We start from the raw sequence: 14,976 nt of genomic DNA on the forward strand, positions 1-14,976 counted from the left end.
AGGTGGCTGTGAGTGGTAACTTTTCTTAAATGGTTTTGAAAGTTAAACGGCGTTTAGCCGACCCCACTCGGCGGCGCGTAATATCAAGCGAGATTACGTGCGCACTGTTGGAGATGGTGAGACGTGGGTAAACCAGCAACCCCCACTGCCTCCTAGTCTCCCGCAGTGACCCCGCCGCGGCCTTCCGTCATCGGAATCGCCCGGCCATCGTATACGCACTTACCGCTACGGCGTCGATGGTGGCCTCCTCCAATACCTGAATTGTTCCGGTGCGGGCTTTGCGAATGATATTGCGTTGCAGGCTCGCCCACGTGCTGCCCTCATGGGTTGAATTTGGTATTTTCGGAGCTGCCCAAGTTCCATTAGTCATCAAGTGTGAGACGAGACGTGGGTAAACCAGCAACCCCCACTGCCTCCTAGTCTCCCGCAGTGACCCCGCCGCGGCCTTCCATCATCGGAGTCGCCCGGCCATCGTATACGCACTTACCGCTACGGTGGCGGTGGTGGTCTGTAAGCGCGAAGCCACGCGAGATGAGCGTGATGTTGGATGAGCAGAACGCTTATCTCCCCTTTTCGCGTGCGCTTCCTCCTATCGGTGGTTTTAAGGCTAAAGCCTTTAATGGCTCAAGCTGCCGTGGACAAAATAGGTTCCGCTTTTGCGGCGGCTCTGATTGGTCGAGGCGGGCTGACGTCATAGAGGTATCGACCAATCACAGAGCCCCACCACAGTATGCGTGAATTCGTGCCTTATATGGCCATATATCAATCAATGATGTCACTAATAATTACTAATTAAATCATTCATTACTTAATTAACTAAGTAATTAATTACTTAATGACTAGCACGTTGATTAAATAATTAAATTTAGCACTTATCAGTAAATAATTAAATTAATTATTTACTGATAAGTTCCAGTCGCGTATCAGATTGCGGCACTCAGACTCGCCTTTCACTACTTTAGTCGCTAAAGTCCCTCGTAATTTTTCTTTCAACCCAGTGGGACGTTCGCTCGCAATTGCCGCCTATAATTGCTCGGGCAGAATAACGCCTGCTTCGAGTACTCAACTTGTGTTTTCTCCTGTGGTCCGAACCCGCTGTGATGGCGACCTATCGCACGGCGGGTTGGAGGTCACAGCTCTGATTGCTATATAGGGCTAACACGCTGGTGCTAGAAGGCGACTACCGCATCTAGCCCTTTGGAGTGTTCTTACAAGAAAAACCTCCATACCATATGGAGAAGGAAAATAAAATTCACACTCTTCCAACGATCGAACACTTGAAATCAGCACCACGTTTATTTCACAGGTTGTACCTCGGTTAAGGCAATTCTTTTAATTCTCGACAGGAAACATATATATATATATATATACTCTCCCAACAAAAATGTACATACAGCTCCCGTTAGAAAAATATGAAGAACACACAAGTGGTTTTCTCCTTCGCAGAAAGACCGACATGACACTGATCGACGAGTCTTGCCGACACAGATTCGGGCACTGAATAAATACAGCACTATCTAACTATACAGGTAGGTAACGAAAAGCATCAACAGCAGCCGAGTTTGGCGTTCGAATCGAACGTATCATTATCAGGTGCAATGTTATTACATCTACGCACTGGCCGCTTTGTAGCTTGGATCGGCATGGATCTGTCATGATAAGTTGGCAAGAACGAAGGCTTTCTATTGGTTTGCCAAATGCGTACCGTTGAGGCTTTAGGCTGCCAACGAAGTCGCAAGTAAAGCAAACGCACAGTAGAGGCTCTTTATATGCAGGTTGCGCAGGCACACATTTTCAGATTAAGTTTAGCACTTACCGTCGCTCTGCTGGGAGTCTGGGACCTTGTGCCCTCCACGTGTCACTGCACATAGTCCAGCATTTCGCACACAATGATCGAGCAGCGAGTGCTGCAACTAAGTGGCGGGAGTTCGCATTCCATAGCAACTGTTACACTAAGAGCGTCAGAAACACTTTGAATAAGCAAATGAAATAAACTCTTCGCCAGTTGCGCGGGACAATTGCATACGTGTCCATTTATCTTTATATTTAGGATATTTTCGGCTAACGCGCGATGATATTAGTGGATTTATAAGTGCTTATTTTGCAGCACCAAAATTTCTTAAGAGAGAACCGATTGCTTCTTTTCGAAATGCGAGATAACTGTAATCACTGAAGGCATCCCACGCATGCAAGCTAGCGGGGTCTCTTGGAGCTGCGAATTAGAATGATAGCGCCTAGTCCGCTCGTGCGTTTTTTCACCTTGCTGAAATGTACCGCAGAACGTAAATGTGGCATCCAGTGCAAAGCTCAAAAGGCGAACCGGAGCTTGTCTCTTCCGAATAATGTTGAAGAAATAAATGCTACAAAATACCCAGGTTCGGAGGTCACATCACAGGCAGAACACTTAACAATTTTTAACGTCTATATGAACACACACACACACATTCCATCAAGAGTACAACAGCAATTGACAAGTCTATGGAAGGAACATTGTTTTGCTCGTCTGCTGTGCTTGCTGTCGGTTATGGCAACAGTGTGCGCGCCGCAGAGAATACCCCTCAAAACAACCTCCTTTCCCACCAAACTTAGAGAAAGAAAAATCTATGCACGACCGTTATACGTGCCGCACCGTTACAGTGTTTTTAGATAAGAAGCGACGGACGTTGATACGAACAACACTGAAGACAACTCTGCCGCTAAGCTCTTTTAAAATGCCCTGCACTCGATCGTTCATGATTCTTTTTTCTCGGGACTGGTGATCGTTTATATGTTCTTCAAGAACAAATTGCATTTGTATTTCCGTTATCATCAACTTATACAAATGCAGCTTGACTGACAAATATCAGTCCACAGCTAGTCCACAGACCAATCCAACAATCAGATCACTTCTGTCGAGGAGTGCATCGGACATGACGCTAGCTGTCTCACACATTGAAGGGGACTCATGTTTTCAATAGCCACGTCCTTATGGGTAACGCCTGCCGTAACTCGGGCTTACTTCACAGATGCGGTCGGTGGTATATCGGCGGGAGGTATCTCTATTTGTGAAGCGGTCATAAGGAAGCTTGTGTTGAACTGTCCATGTCTTGTCCAGGCCTCATTCAAGATGGCGGCGCCCAGCCGACTTACTAGGCCTTTTCAGTTCTCTCAATGAGCAATAAAACTGATGGATGTCCTGCGGACGTCTTGTATACGTCTCAAGGACGTCCAGTGGAGCTTCAGTTCAAAATAAGTCCTGCATGCCATGCAATGACAGGGCACGCACATTTTATCATGCGTGAAATGATAGGGGGCAATATTACGAGAGGCATCCAAAATGACCGTCCTTGTATTCAGTGCTCATCGCACGCATCCGCATTTATGGAGGTCTCAAGAATCATCTGTTGCACTTGAACACTTGTTCCGTTAGGTACAATCATGTTAGCGAAAGGCTGGCTTTTCTGTTGCGTGCGTGCTCTGCACAGAGATCGTACTGCATGTACCCAGCACCCGAGTTCTACTGGTGGGACAGGCACACTTGTATGGAGAGGACGCCACAAACGCAGAAAACACCCGCTGCAGACACTGCGTACAGAACAAGTCCCGCATCAGGCCGGTTGGCCTCATTTGCGCGTTTCAGAGCGCTCTGTGCCACAATTTACTCAGTGGAGGCAGGCAGCAGAGGATTACAATTGGTAACATCCTGTCGGGTACGCCAATGCTTTTTTTTTACTACTTTAATATATGTGGTTTCACTTTTATGATGCGTATAACCACTACTCATACGCCGCGACTGTCTCACAGACGACGCACCTGCCTACGCCACTGACACTTCGATAAACCAAACACCACGCACGAGTCGGTCGTACTGGAACACGCACAGCACGAGATACAAAGCCAAAACCCCTGATATGCCTGCGTAGTACGCAGAAGTCTTCCTCGTTTCTCTCGCTTCTGTTCGCCTATTTAAGATAACTGCGCGCAATTGTCGGAAAAAAGCCTTCACTGCCGTCTTGCCTTCCGTGGAAGGTCATATTTGAAGGCTGTACCCGAAAGACACTGAGTGGCGTAAATAACTGGTACGCCGGCGAAAAGGCTGGGTTTTCTGGCATTGCATGCCTAATTTTCCCATCGCTGCCCTCGTGTATGACCAAAGGCCATGACCGCGTGATGCCCATCTTCACCTTAGGACACGCACGGATCCGGATTCACATGCATATCCGTCTACTTAACTACATACACTAGTACTAGCTTTGTTCTGTACCACAAATATATGCAGCTTCATTACTGACTAATCATGGACATTTCTAACTCCACCCTTCGGTGCTGTTTTATGAGCTGTTTCTAGCATGAAAGTGCATTCTCGCCATTCTTCTCTGCCTCTGTTGCGTGGTTATATTTCTCAGTTGGAAACGTTGCCGTCCGTACGAGGCACAGTCTGCCGACATGGTAGCCTTCCCTACATGTTATCGGCAGAAGCACATCCTTGTAAACCTAGGCGCGGGCTAATCGTTCCCACTTTCTGCAAACAGTTATAAGCGTGTCTTTTTCTACACATATGTCGATTTCTCTGATTACTCATTCCCCAGTTTCCAATTTGGCCGGATATCTCACAGTCCCTGCCATTCCTTACTCATATTCAAGTCGCTTTATGTGCCATATAGCTTGTATGCCATGCTCTATGTTCCAACACAGCACTACTTTGCGACTGTTCTTGCGCATCAAGGCAAATACAGTACAGATAATATCCCCTCACATCCTATCGAATTAGTACCCAGTTGTCATAAACAACTTCAGTCCCTGAGCGGCTGCACGGCGGTGATTTTCTCGGTGACTGGCACTCTGAGGTCGTCCTCTTCTTCCTCCTGTGGTCCCCTTGAGGCATCCACGACGGGCGCGTAAGGCTCGTCATCCTGCCATCGTGGGCACAGCGCTGCCAGCATGAGAGCAGCGGCCAGGAGCGAGCCGCCGCTGCAGAACATGCAGAGACCAGCCAGTCGCCAGGGGTGCGGCCTCCTCACGAGGCTTAGCGGTGCCGCGTAGCCCAGCCCCAGCGCCACGATTCCCAGCAGGAAGAGGAGGGAACCCAGCCACAACGAGGCGGTCCAGGCGACACGGGCAGCTCGCCTTGCTTCGTGACGACGCGAAGAGCGTCCTCCGTGGCCAGAGCAGGAATTCTGGTGCGAGCCTTCGGGACAGTCGGCGTAGAAGCGGTGCAGATGGCAGCGGACTCCGAACAGGCGGCGGCCACTTGATTTTCGTCGGCCTGGTGGACGCACGGGACACGGGACGTTGACCTGCGGAGCAAGACAAACCAGGCGAGGTAGTCTTGACACAACGGCTTTTCCGACTTCCTGATGCTTGATATGGTATGGCATGGTATGGTATTGTACGACATTGTATGGTATGGTATGGCATGGTATAAGTGGTTTAGCGTCCAAAAGCGCTAAACACCGGAACTCACGAAAAAAGGCACACCCTAACCACTGATCCAAGGCGGTGGTTTGGTTGACTGACGAATCCATGCTACGCTTGTTGCATAGACCGAGACAGATAAATTAGAATGATCCTGAAAAGTTGAGTACAGAGGTCATCGCGCTACCAGTCACGTGGTGGCGCGAGCCACAGGAGCGGAAGTCGTCCGCAAACTGTAAAAGCGGCTGGTGTTCGAGTGTGTGCTTTAGACAGTGAACAACCGTCTACAAGCCAGGATAAGTATGGCAGGCATCGCAACTGCTTTGACTCCGAAGAGGCACATTGATGGCATAGAGAAGAATAAGACAGCAAGGGTGCGGCCAGATGTGCGAAGAGAGCATCTCTCGATGCTAATAAAACAGTCTAGTTGCCTTAGTATGTCTTAGTACTAGACAATTCAAGGGCACCTCTCTGCTTTACAGCGAGAACATTCGAATACCGCTGGTATAGTGCGTAAAACTATGTGTGTAAACTTACATCTATCTTGTAGCCACAAAGAGTAATGCTCTTGTATTCTCGCACGAAAGCTTGTCTGCCGAATTTTAGATCGCAGCGCCCATTTTTCGCTTGAGCCGCGTCGGCGTCGGCGTAACCGGTGGGCGTGGGGTGTGTCACAAACCCTCGCCTTTACGGTCAACAGAGGCATGGGATCCCCTTTGCGGTTACCCGTCGTCCCTCTATGAGGTTTGAGAACACAGTCAAATAATAGGCCGGTCAACCCGTGAAGTGCGCGTGTCGGTGTGTGATTGAGGAATACAATTGGATATTTATAGTTAGTAGCCCAAATTACACTGCATAATAATAATCGAAAAAAAAAAAAAGAAATGCCACGGCACGATAGGGATAAAAGACGACTCGGTAAATCACAAGAGGGAAAACCGACAATGAACCAACATTGCGATAAAGGACTATACAGATAACAAAGCAAGTATTTCAAGTTAATTAGCTGACAGTCTGTAGCAAAAAGGAATTCTCGCGGCTTTCTTGTTCGATGAGGCGTCGTAGTTGCAGATTTGATCGCTAGCGGCGGCCGTACAAGATGAGGGGGAATGATGAATTGATCGCGGGCTCGGTGAAAAACAAAATACACTTGCCCAGAGCGAGCAGCCGCGAAAGAGGCCCGGAAGACTGAACCTTCCCAGAGCGCACTGCCGCGGGCGTATATGATGCGGTCTGCCTTTTTATACTCTCGGCTGGTTGCGCTGCGGTCCAAGGACGCGCTCTGGCCGGTCGCGCTGCCCCGGAGATTCATGTCGAAGCAGGTTCGGAAGAGCGGGGAGATCCCGTAATTTCCGCTCTATATGTGAGGCAGCTTGTGACAGGGTGACCTAGGGCGGAAACCACCTTATCAAAGTTGGCACTGGCCAACGGCCAACGTGTATATATATAGCAGGCAATTGAAGGAGAAATGAGGTGGGCTCGTTATTATAGAATTTAAAGGAGCCAACAGTCTACGAGTCCAAGGCAAACGTTGGGGATATTTTTTATGTTTTGTTGTTGGTATTGACAAGAATTAGTCTTATGATGATTTTAGGGAGAGAAAATTTAAATGCAAAGCGGCAAAATTCTGCAAAATGCAATTTCTCTCTCTCTCTCTACATATATATATATATATATATATATATATATATATATATATATATATATATATATATATATATATATATATATAAGCAGATCAATCAAGGGGAAATGAGGGTGCTCGTTATAATACATGAAGGAAAGAAGCCAACAGTCGGCGAGGCCAAGGAAAGCGTTGGGGATGGTATGTTTATGTCATTTTTTTTAATGTTTACTTCGATAACCACAGAAATTAGTAATGTAATCTGTTTAGGGGAAAGATAATTAGACACAAAGTAGAAGAAAAAACAACGTGCCGATGGTGGGATCCGAACCCACGACCTCCGAATAACGCGTCCGGTGCTCTACCAACTGAGCTACATCGGCCGCTGTCCCCCCTGCTACTTTCTTGGGTATTTATGTTGTCTGTATACGAACCTTGAGAGTGTTCACCAGCGCCGCCCTCAGCCATAGCGGCGGACGTGGGACGTCCTTTGTTACCGCCAGCGTCACGTAGAACGTGATCAAGAGCGAGGGCGAAAGCTGTGCTAGAACCCTCTTACGCTACCTATGGCTTCAAGACTGCCAGAACCGAGACCCCCGTAAGCTACAAGCAGATCAATCAAGGGGAAATGAGGGTGCTCGTTATAATACATGAAAAGAAGCCAACAGTCGGCGAGGCCAAGGAAAGCGTTGGGGATGGTATGTTTATGTCATTTTTTTTTAATGTTTACTTCGATAACCACAGAAATTAGTAATGTAATCTGTTTAGGGGAAAGATAATTAGACACAAAGTAGAAGAAAAAACAACGTGCCGATGGTGGGATCCGATCCCATGACCTCCGAATAACGCGTCCGGTGCTCTACCAACTGAGCTACATCGGCCGCTGTCCCCCCTGCTACTTTCTTGGGTATTTATGTTGTCTGTATACGAACCTTGAGAGTGTTCACCAGCGCCGCCCTCAGCCATAGCGGCGGACGTGGGACGTCCTTTGTTACCGCCAGCGTCACGTAGAACGTGATCAAGAGCGAGGGCGAAAGCTGTGCTAGAACCCTCTTACGCTACCTATGGCTTCAAGACTGCCAGAACCGAGACCCCCGTAAGCTACAAGCAGATCAATCAAGGGGAAATGAGGGTGCTCGTTATAATACATGAAGGAAAGAAGCCAATAGTCGGCGAGGCCAAGGAAAGCGTTGGGGATGGTATGTTTATGTCATTTTTTTTAATGTTTACTTCGATAACCACAGAAATTAGTAATGTAATCTGTTTAGGGGAAAGATAATTAGACACAAAGTAGAAGAAAAAACAACGTGCCGATGGTGGGATCCGAACCCACGACCTCCGAATAACGCGTCCGGTGCTCTACCAACTGAGCTACATCGGCCGCTGTCCCCCCTGCTACTTTCTTGGGTATTTATGTTGTCTGTATACGAACCTTGAGAGTGTTCACCAGCGCCGCCCTCAGCCATAGCGGCGGACGTGGGACGTCCTTTGTTACCGCCAGCGTCACGTAGAACGTGATCAAGAGCGAGGGCGAAAGCTGTGCTAGAACCCTCTTACGCTACCTATGGCTTCAAGACTGCCAGAACCGAGACCCCCGTAAGCTACAAGCAGATCATATATATATATATATATATATGACAGCAGGAGATGTCTGCGTTGTGCTGAGCCATGATGAGGGTGTAAATTGGAAATAAAAAGGGAAAAAATGAATTAAGGAAATCGGTCACAGATTTTCACGCGCACGTAGGCATGGATGAGGAGGATAGGCGCAGGCGATATGGCGCCGTGAGCGAGAAATCAGGAACATTCCTTGAACATGTAAGAGTTGACAGGTAACGTGGATAGCAAGCATGAAGGTGGTATAGATTGGTACTTATAGTGTCTAGCTGCCAACTAAGCAGCTGGGTCGCTTATAGATTCCGAGTAAATATGGTTAAAGCGGGACTTTGTATCTATATATGTCGGCCGGTCATCCATATAATTTTGAAGCTTTTGAAGTATACATACTGAGATGAGGTGTGCTGTAATGGGAGCACAAATTAAAAGCGCACAGTGATTTAGCGAGTTGCAGAGCTATGTAGTGCTTGAACGTGAAGGTAAATCGTGTAAGAGCCCAAGACAGGAGTCATTAACGTGTTTACATTTGCCCTTAAAGACGGAGGTTAAGGAATGTGCAAATTACCAGCAATGAAATATGCACCCACGCACCGCTTGAGGCGAGCTCGTCTGAATGCAGCGGCAGCGCCGGTAGGTATACTGAGAAATCGCGTTGATTATATCATGCAATCAAGAAAAAGGAAAGGACTGAGTTCCATTTGAATGACGATTACCGGGGATTACATATATAGAAACACGGCCCTGAAATTATTTACCCCTGAATGCTGCAAATACCTGGAGAGCTGTGCTCAAATTTTGTGTTGGAGTGTGTTGAGTTGAGGGGATTATATGCGAGCATCAGTTTTGATCACCGATATCTTCAATGTTAATGTTCCCAGCGTTTTGGTTCAACTTGCGCACAAAACTCCTCTCTAGCTGTTTAAGCCATGCAGAATCCTCACGCTGAATTTTAGGAACCGTTGGGCAGGTCGAACGCTCCATTGTTCAGGAGGGATGCCACCTGGCCTTTCGGCGCGTTTTGAGCAAGGAGGTCACAATATTATAACCTCCTTGGTTTTGAGACCCATACTGTGCCACTTTAAAGGGAACAAATAAGGAGTTCTATTCACCTGTGGAAGGAAGCAAAAGAAATTGTCAGTTGTGCTCTCTTTTGACAGCCCTTAATTTCAGCGGGGTGAATTCAAAAAGACAAAACGGTCCTTAAAAGCTAATTTCAGTTCGTGCTGCCAGATTACGTCTGCTTTAAGCTGCGCCTTTTTGCGGTGCCGAACAGCGCAGGTCAATTTCCTGTTTCTAACTCTGTGTACACAACTATACTTAGAAACAGGAAATTGGCCCCTGTACCATACAAGGTTCACTGTACTAGAAATGATGGGGCGCAGAGCGGCAGAATGCCACCGACAGAAATAATATATACGCAGAAAAAGTCGTCACTTTTCACCTTTCTTGTGCTAGAGAAACCGCCGCAAAATATATACTCTGCTAACTCCTGGCATTTGTTCCACGTGTGGCCTCTAGGTGTTTTATCAAGTATTTCAACAGAAGGCGATTCACGTCAACGTGTTCGTCTTTTCATCATAAAGGCAGTGCATACACGCGCTTTGCGGGACGTCTTTTAGCCGCTTAGGTGCCCATAAATCTTATCTTTATAGTATTGCAGATTAAAGGAAACACAGAACAAAGAGTGCTCGCAACCAGCGTAATTTCGCTCTACGTACAGTAAACACGCGGAATTGAGTCAGGTGCATGCTCTCTTCAAGCATCGCGCGCATTACGTTGAGCAGAGCCAATTGTTAATTCACCTAATACGCCATTCTTGCAGTCCAAATAGATATAGGGAAGAAAAGGCAGGAAGGTAAGCAAACCGCTTGATGCGAGCTGGCTATCGTGCACACAGAGATAGGGATATGGTTGGTTGGTTGGTTTATGGTGTTTAATGTCCCAAAGCGCCGTGGAGGGGGCTCCTGAAATTTAGAGCCCCCATGGGGTTCTTTAACGTGTACTGACATCGCACAGCACGTGGCTACCTTTTTTTTGCCTCCATCGAAAAGCGGCCACCGCGGCTGGGATTCAATCTTGCATACAGTGGGCACAACATTCGAGCTCCCTAACCACTGCTACACCGCGGCGGGGTGAGAGAGAGATTGGGAAGAAGACGAACACTTTCGCTTATATCGTGCACATTACAGTGCATACTTACCACTGTTAATCGGCTTTCTACCCACTGCGGCAAAGGTTTATCGCTTTTGGCCAGCAGAATTTTTGTCTTTTTAAAGGGGAAGCTGAATCGTTAGAGAATACGACAATGTTCAACGGTTCGAATGTATGATTCTCGTAGCCCATCGGTACAGCATTGGAGGTCTAGGCATGGCCTCAGATTACAAAGTTTTTCTGCTGTCAATGCCAGCTAACTATTTATCGTTTCATTACCACTATAAATAACTCTAGACAAGGAGATCCAGTCTTCATTGGCTTCAGGAAGTCGTTTGACAAGGATCTCAGTACATGGTGTTACTCTATAGCCTTCTTAAAAAAAAAAATGATTCTATTTATACACCGTACACGATTTGTAGACGCTGATGGAGCTTGTTTCTCGTGTTTTCCTGTCTGTTCAGGTGTTCCCGAAGGAGGTGAATACTTGGCCCCCTACTGCTAGTTTTCACTCCTTGAGACTGACATCTATATACGGTAGCGAACAACAACAAAAAAGAAAAGTTTTATTTTCATTTTTTTTCTTTTAAATTCAAAATATTCCGAAAACCAACTACCAATAAGCTTTTTTTATAAATATATTTTGGAGCAATTGATGAGTGCTGAATTATCGCATTTCAAGTCGTTTTTCAGCTTTCATATATATATATATATATATATATATATATATATATATATATATATATATATATATATATATATATACCACTTGATATTTTTATAAACGGGCTATATACATACTCAGCCACAACGACTGCTCAAATTACAATTCTCCATGCCCGCAGCACTAACATGGAGCATTACCAGCTTTCAGTACGTTTTAGGAAATCGCAATTCGAAAAAGAGCTTTTTTTTTTTTAATTTTCACCGGCACTGTCCAGATGAAGTCGTTAAAAAAGGCAGTGTTCGCGCGAGCCATGAAAACTTTAGACTGTCTGTTATCGACGTTTGCGTTTTTTTTTTTTTCTGTTATCAAGATTGAAGGAGTGGCCATACAGTGGACAGTGAAACTTCATGTGCCCTGTGTTGAGATAAATGACTGAAAAGTAGCTCAATGCCTGCAAACCTGTCAAACAAATCGGGGCTTCCATGAGCACCTGGTGGATATATATACAGGGTGTCCAAGCTAAATTTAGCCAACAGTTTAAAAATAAAAAATTTGAGGTAAGCCAGAGAAACCCTTGTATAGAGCAGCCATCTGGCGCATCACAGGCAATTTTTATTTTACATTTAACTAATTAATAATTAAGATAATTTTTCTTAATGTCTAACTATTGCCTTTAGACAATAAATGTGATTCGCAAAGTTGGAGGGCACCATCTGAAACCTCCCTTCCACTTATTTCCGATAAAGTGTGACGTGTATCTTTGTTTTCAAGCTATCAGAAAGCCCGCAATATGCAAACATTATCACGTGACTAACACATTCACGCGCCACGGTTGTGCTGCTCTCAGCCGTGGTTTGAGTGAACGAAATTAGCTGCGGCCGTAGCTCCTACCCCTCTAAGCCTCAGGTAATCATCATGAATAAAGGCTTATGAATGAATGAATGAATGAATGAATGAATGAATGAATGAATGAATGAATGAATGAATGAATGAATGAATGAATGAATGACTCGACAGCCCAGTTCCAGCGGTAGGCTGATATGTTGGCGATGGTTGCATCGTTACGTGCACCGACCGGCTGACGAGTGACGGGGGCGAAGAAACCAACGCAGACATATCGGCCTGTCGCTGCAACGAGGCGATAGAGCCGCGGCATGCCGCGGCTGATTTCGTTCGTTCCAACCACCGTTGAGGGCAGCACAATCGTGGCACGCGAATGCGCCAGAAGTGATGTTTTTGTATTTCGCGGGCTTTCTTTAGGGCTTGGAAAAAAGATACACGTTAGGCTTTCTTAATCACAAATAAATGTGGGTTTCAGAACGTGCTCTCCAAGCTTGCAAATAAAAAAAAAATTATCTTAATAATTACTTATTTGCAAAATAAAAATGGCTGTAGCTTAGCTCAGCTATGCCAGGATATACGTAGCGAGAGGTACGTTTTCCTGACTGAGCTACTGGTTATTTATGTCATTTATGGCTAAGACATGCTCCTCCTATGTCTAGGAGGCGTTGGGTAAGCCTGTCTACCCTGACATCCCTGTTGTTGAAGATCATGTGGTTGGTGTTATTGCCTCTCGTACCAGCGAATCGGCGTTCACCAATCGGTCGCGTCCAATGGGCCCACATAGCGTCTCTATCGGTTGGGCTGTGCTGCTCACTCGCGACCGCCTGGAGTGATGGGAAGTTGAACCACAGAAAACCGTGTTTGCCCATGCTTAATCGGGCTTCTGTTCTGTAAACTTTAGTTACCTATACGAGTCTAGCCTTAGCAACATACCATAACCATACGTAGCTGTTTCGCCTGCATTAAGTGGGCTTAGCTGAGCTAAGCTGCAGAAAGTTTTATTTATTGGCATCTTGTAATCTCTGTGAATTAACATTTAAAATAAAAACAATGCGCCTCGCGAGAAATGAAGCTTAAAGAAATTATTGCTAGTTACGTCGCTTTATAAACAATTGAACGCTACGGAAATTTTACAAATCCAGTTTGTACATCTATCTGCGTTGATACGCATGACATAGAGCCTCTTAAACGAGGTACTGCAACTGATTAACAATGAAAGGTGAATAACTTGTGAAGGAAATGCGGATAATGGACCATTATTATATTTGGAGTGAAAATAAGGGGAGCGCCGTACAGGCAAATTTTTTGGATGCTAGCAGAGCAACGATCATGTATCGCCTTGCGCGCGGCTGTCTCCCCATCCGCAGCAGGGCGTTCACACGAGAGAGCTTGCATCCAGTTTGCCCTTTCTGTGGTGGTCGTGAAGACATGCACGGTGCACATCTTTTCACAATATCTTCTCCCAGCAGCCCTCCTTCGACGAGTGCCTACCAATTGTTCAGTGTTCCAGGAGTGCCGTATCAAACTGTCAGGTACCTCAACCCGTCACCCAGGCATGCTGTGAAGCAGTTTGTGCTCTTGCTCGTTGAGTGCGTGTACCAAGTCTGGTCTGCCAGGTGCGCCGCTGCGTATGGACGCAGTGTTCCAGGCCTTATGAGGTACTCGCACGAGTCCGCAGGGAGGTCTGGTTTCACCTAAGCCGTGAGCAGCGTCACCTCAGCGAGCAAGAGTTCATAGACATGTGGAGCAGGCCACCGATTATTTGCACGGTCTCTGGGCGTACCATAACAGTTGTAATATGAAGCACTTTAAGGTTACAGGTCCAAAGAAGGTCCGGTCTCCCTGTGTTCGGCTTGCTGTCACAGCGGGGACCTTAAACACAGTTGGCATAGTGTTCGGTGACTGCTGTGTGCATGTCACCACACGACTGCCCCCTTGCCATGGTACGGCCGTCATCCCGAAACAAAATCCTCCTCCCCCCGGACATCCGGGAGGATGGGGAGGTACCGGGGATGATGTATGAATGATGACGGGCAGATAGGTCATGTGAGACCTTGAGGTGCGGCGCCTTCTGGAGCCAAACCTCCTCCCATCTGACAACGGCACCGTACAGTGTTGCCACATTGGATTATGAATGACGAGTGAACATTTCAGGAAATGGGCCATTATTATATTCAAAGAGTGAAAATAAGGGGAGCACGCAGTGTTGCCGCATTGTGCTATTTATATAGCCAAATTGGGTTGTTTAAATTTTTTTTTTTTTTCAGGCTGCTTTTTAGAAGATTTGGCATTCTGGCTTTTTTGGGGCTATACGCTCCCTGAAAAAAAAAATAATGGTAAAAGAAACGTGTTTTAGTTAGTGCGCTACGTTTGATTAGTAGTTGCTTCATCCTTTTCGTGTTTTGCTCGCATTTTGTCGAAGCTTTCGCTGGAAAGCTCTACAATCCAGTTAGGCTTTTTGAAGATTTAGATACGCATCTCAGATCAATGCTGTTTAGAGTGGTCCTGAAGAAACCATGCTTGTCAAACTCCAGAGTGAGAGAAGCACTGGTTTCACATACGTGCACATACAGACGCCTTTCGATCACAAGAGCTCGCTTTCAGGTGGCGGGAAGGACCAGTTGTTGGACCGCTGTTTGTACCTTGTGGTGCGTATCAAATCATTCCTCAGAAGGTCGCT

The 14,976-nt window shown here is 46.4% G+C and overlaps 1 protein-coding gene and 2 non-coding genes across 3 annotated transcripts in view; all 3 read right to left on the minus strand.

The window, feature by feature from the left end:
- Positions 1-1,293: 1,293 nt before the first annotated feature.
- LOC146179207 (uncharacterized) overlaps positions 1,294-14,976 on the minus strand; it is a 31,307-nt gene continuing 17,624 nt past the window's right edge. The window contains exon 3 of the mRNA XM_084578896.1: positions 1,294-5,276. Within this exon, the coding sequence (XP_084435022.1) occupies positions 4,773-5,276 (504 nt within the window). The 3' untranslated portion in view covers positions 1,294-4,772. The remainder of the gene's footprint in view (positions 5,277-14,976) is intronic.
- On the minus strand, positions 7,329-7,401 carry TRNAT-CGU (transfer RNA threonine (anticodon CGU)). Its single transcript has one exon. It is a non-coding gene; the product is annotated as a tRNA-Thr (tRNA).
- TRNAT-CGU (transfer RNA threonine (anticodon CGU)) lies at positions 8,327-8,399 on the minus strand. Its single transcript has one exon. It is a non-coding gene; the product is annotated as a tRNA-Thr (tRNA).

Source organism: Amblyomma maculatum, chromosome 9 (genome assembly GCF_055883805.1).
Source record: "Amblyomma maculatum isolate TAMU_Amacu chromosome 9, ASM5588380v1, whole genome shotgun sequence".
NCBI classification, from domain to species: domain Eukaryota; kingdom Metazoa; phylum Arthropoda; class Arachnida; order Ixodida; family Ixodidae; genus Amblyomma; species Amblyomma maculatum.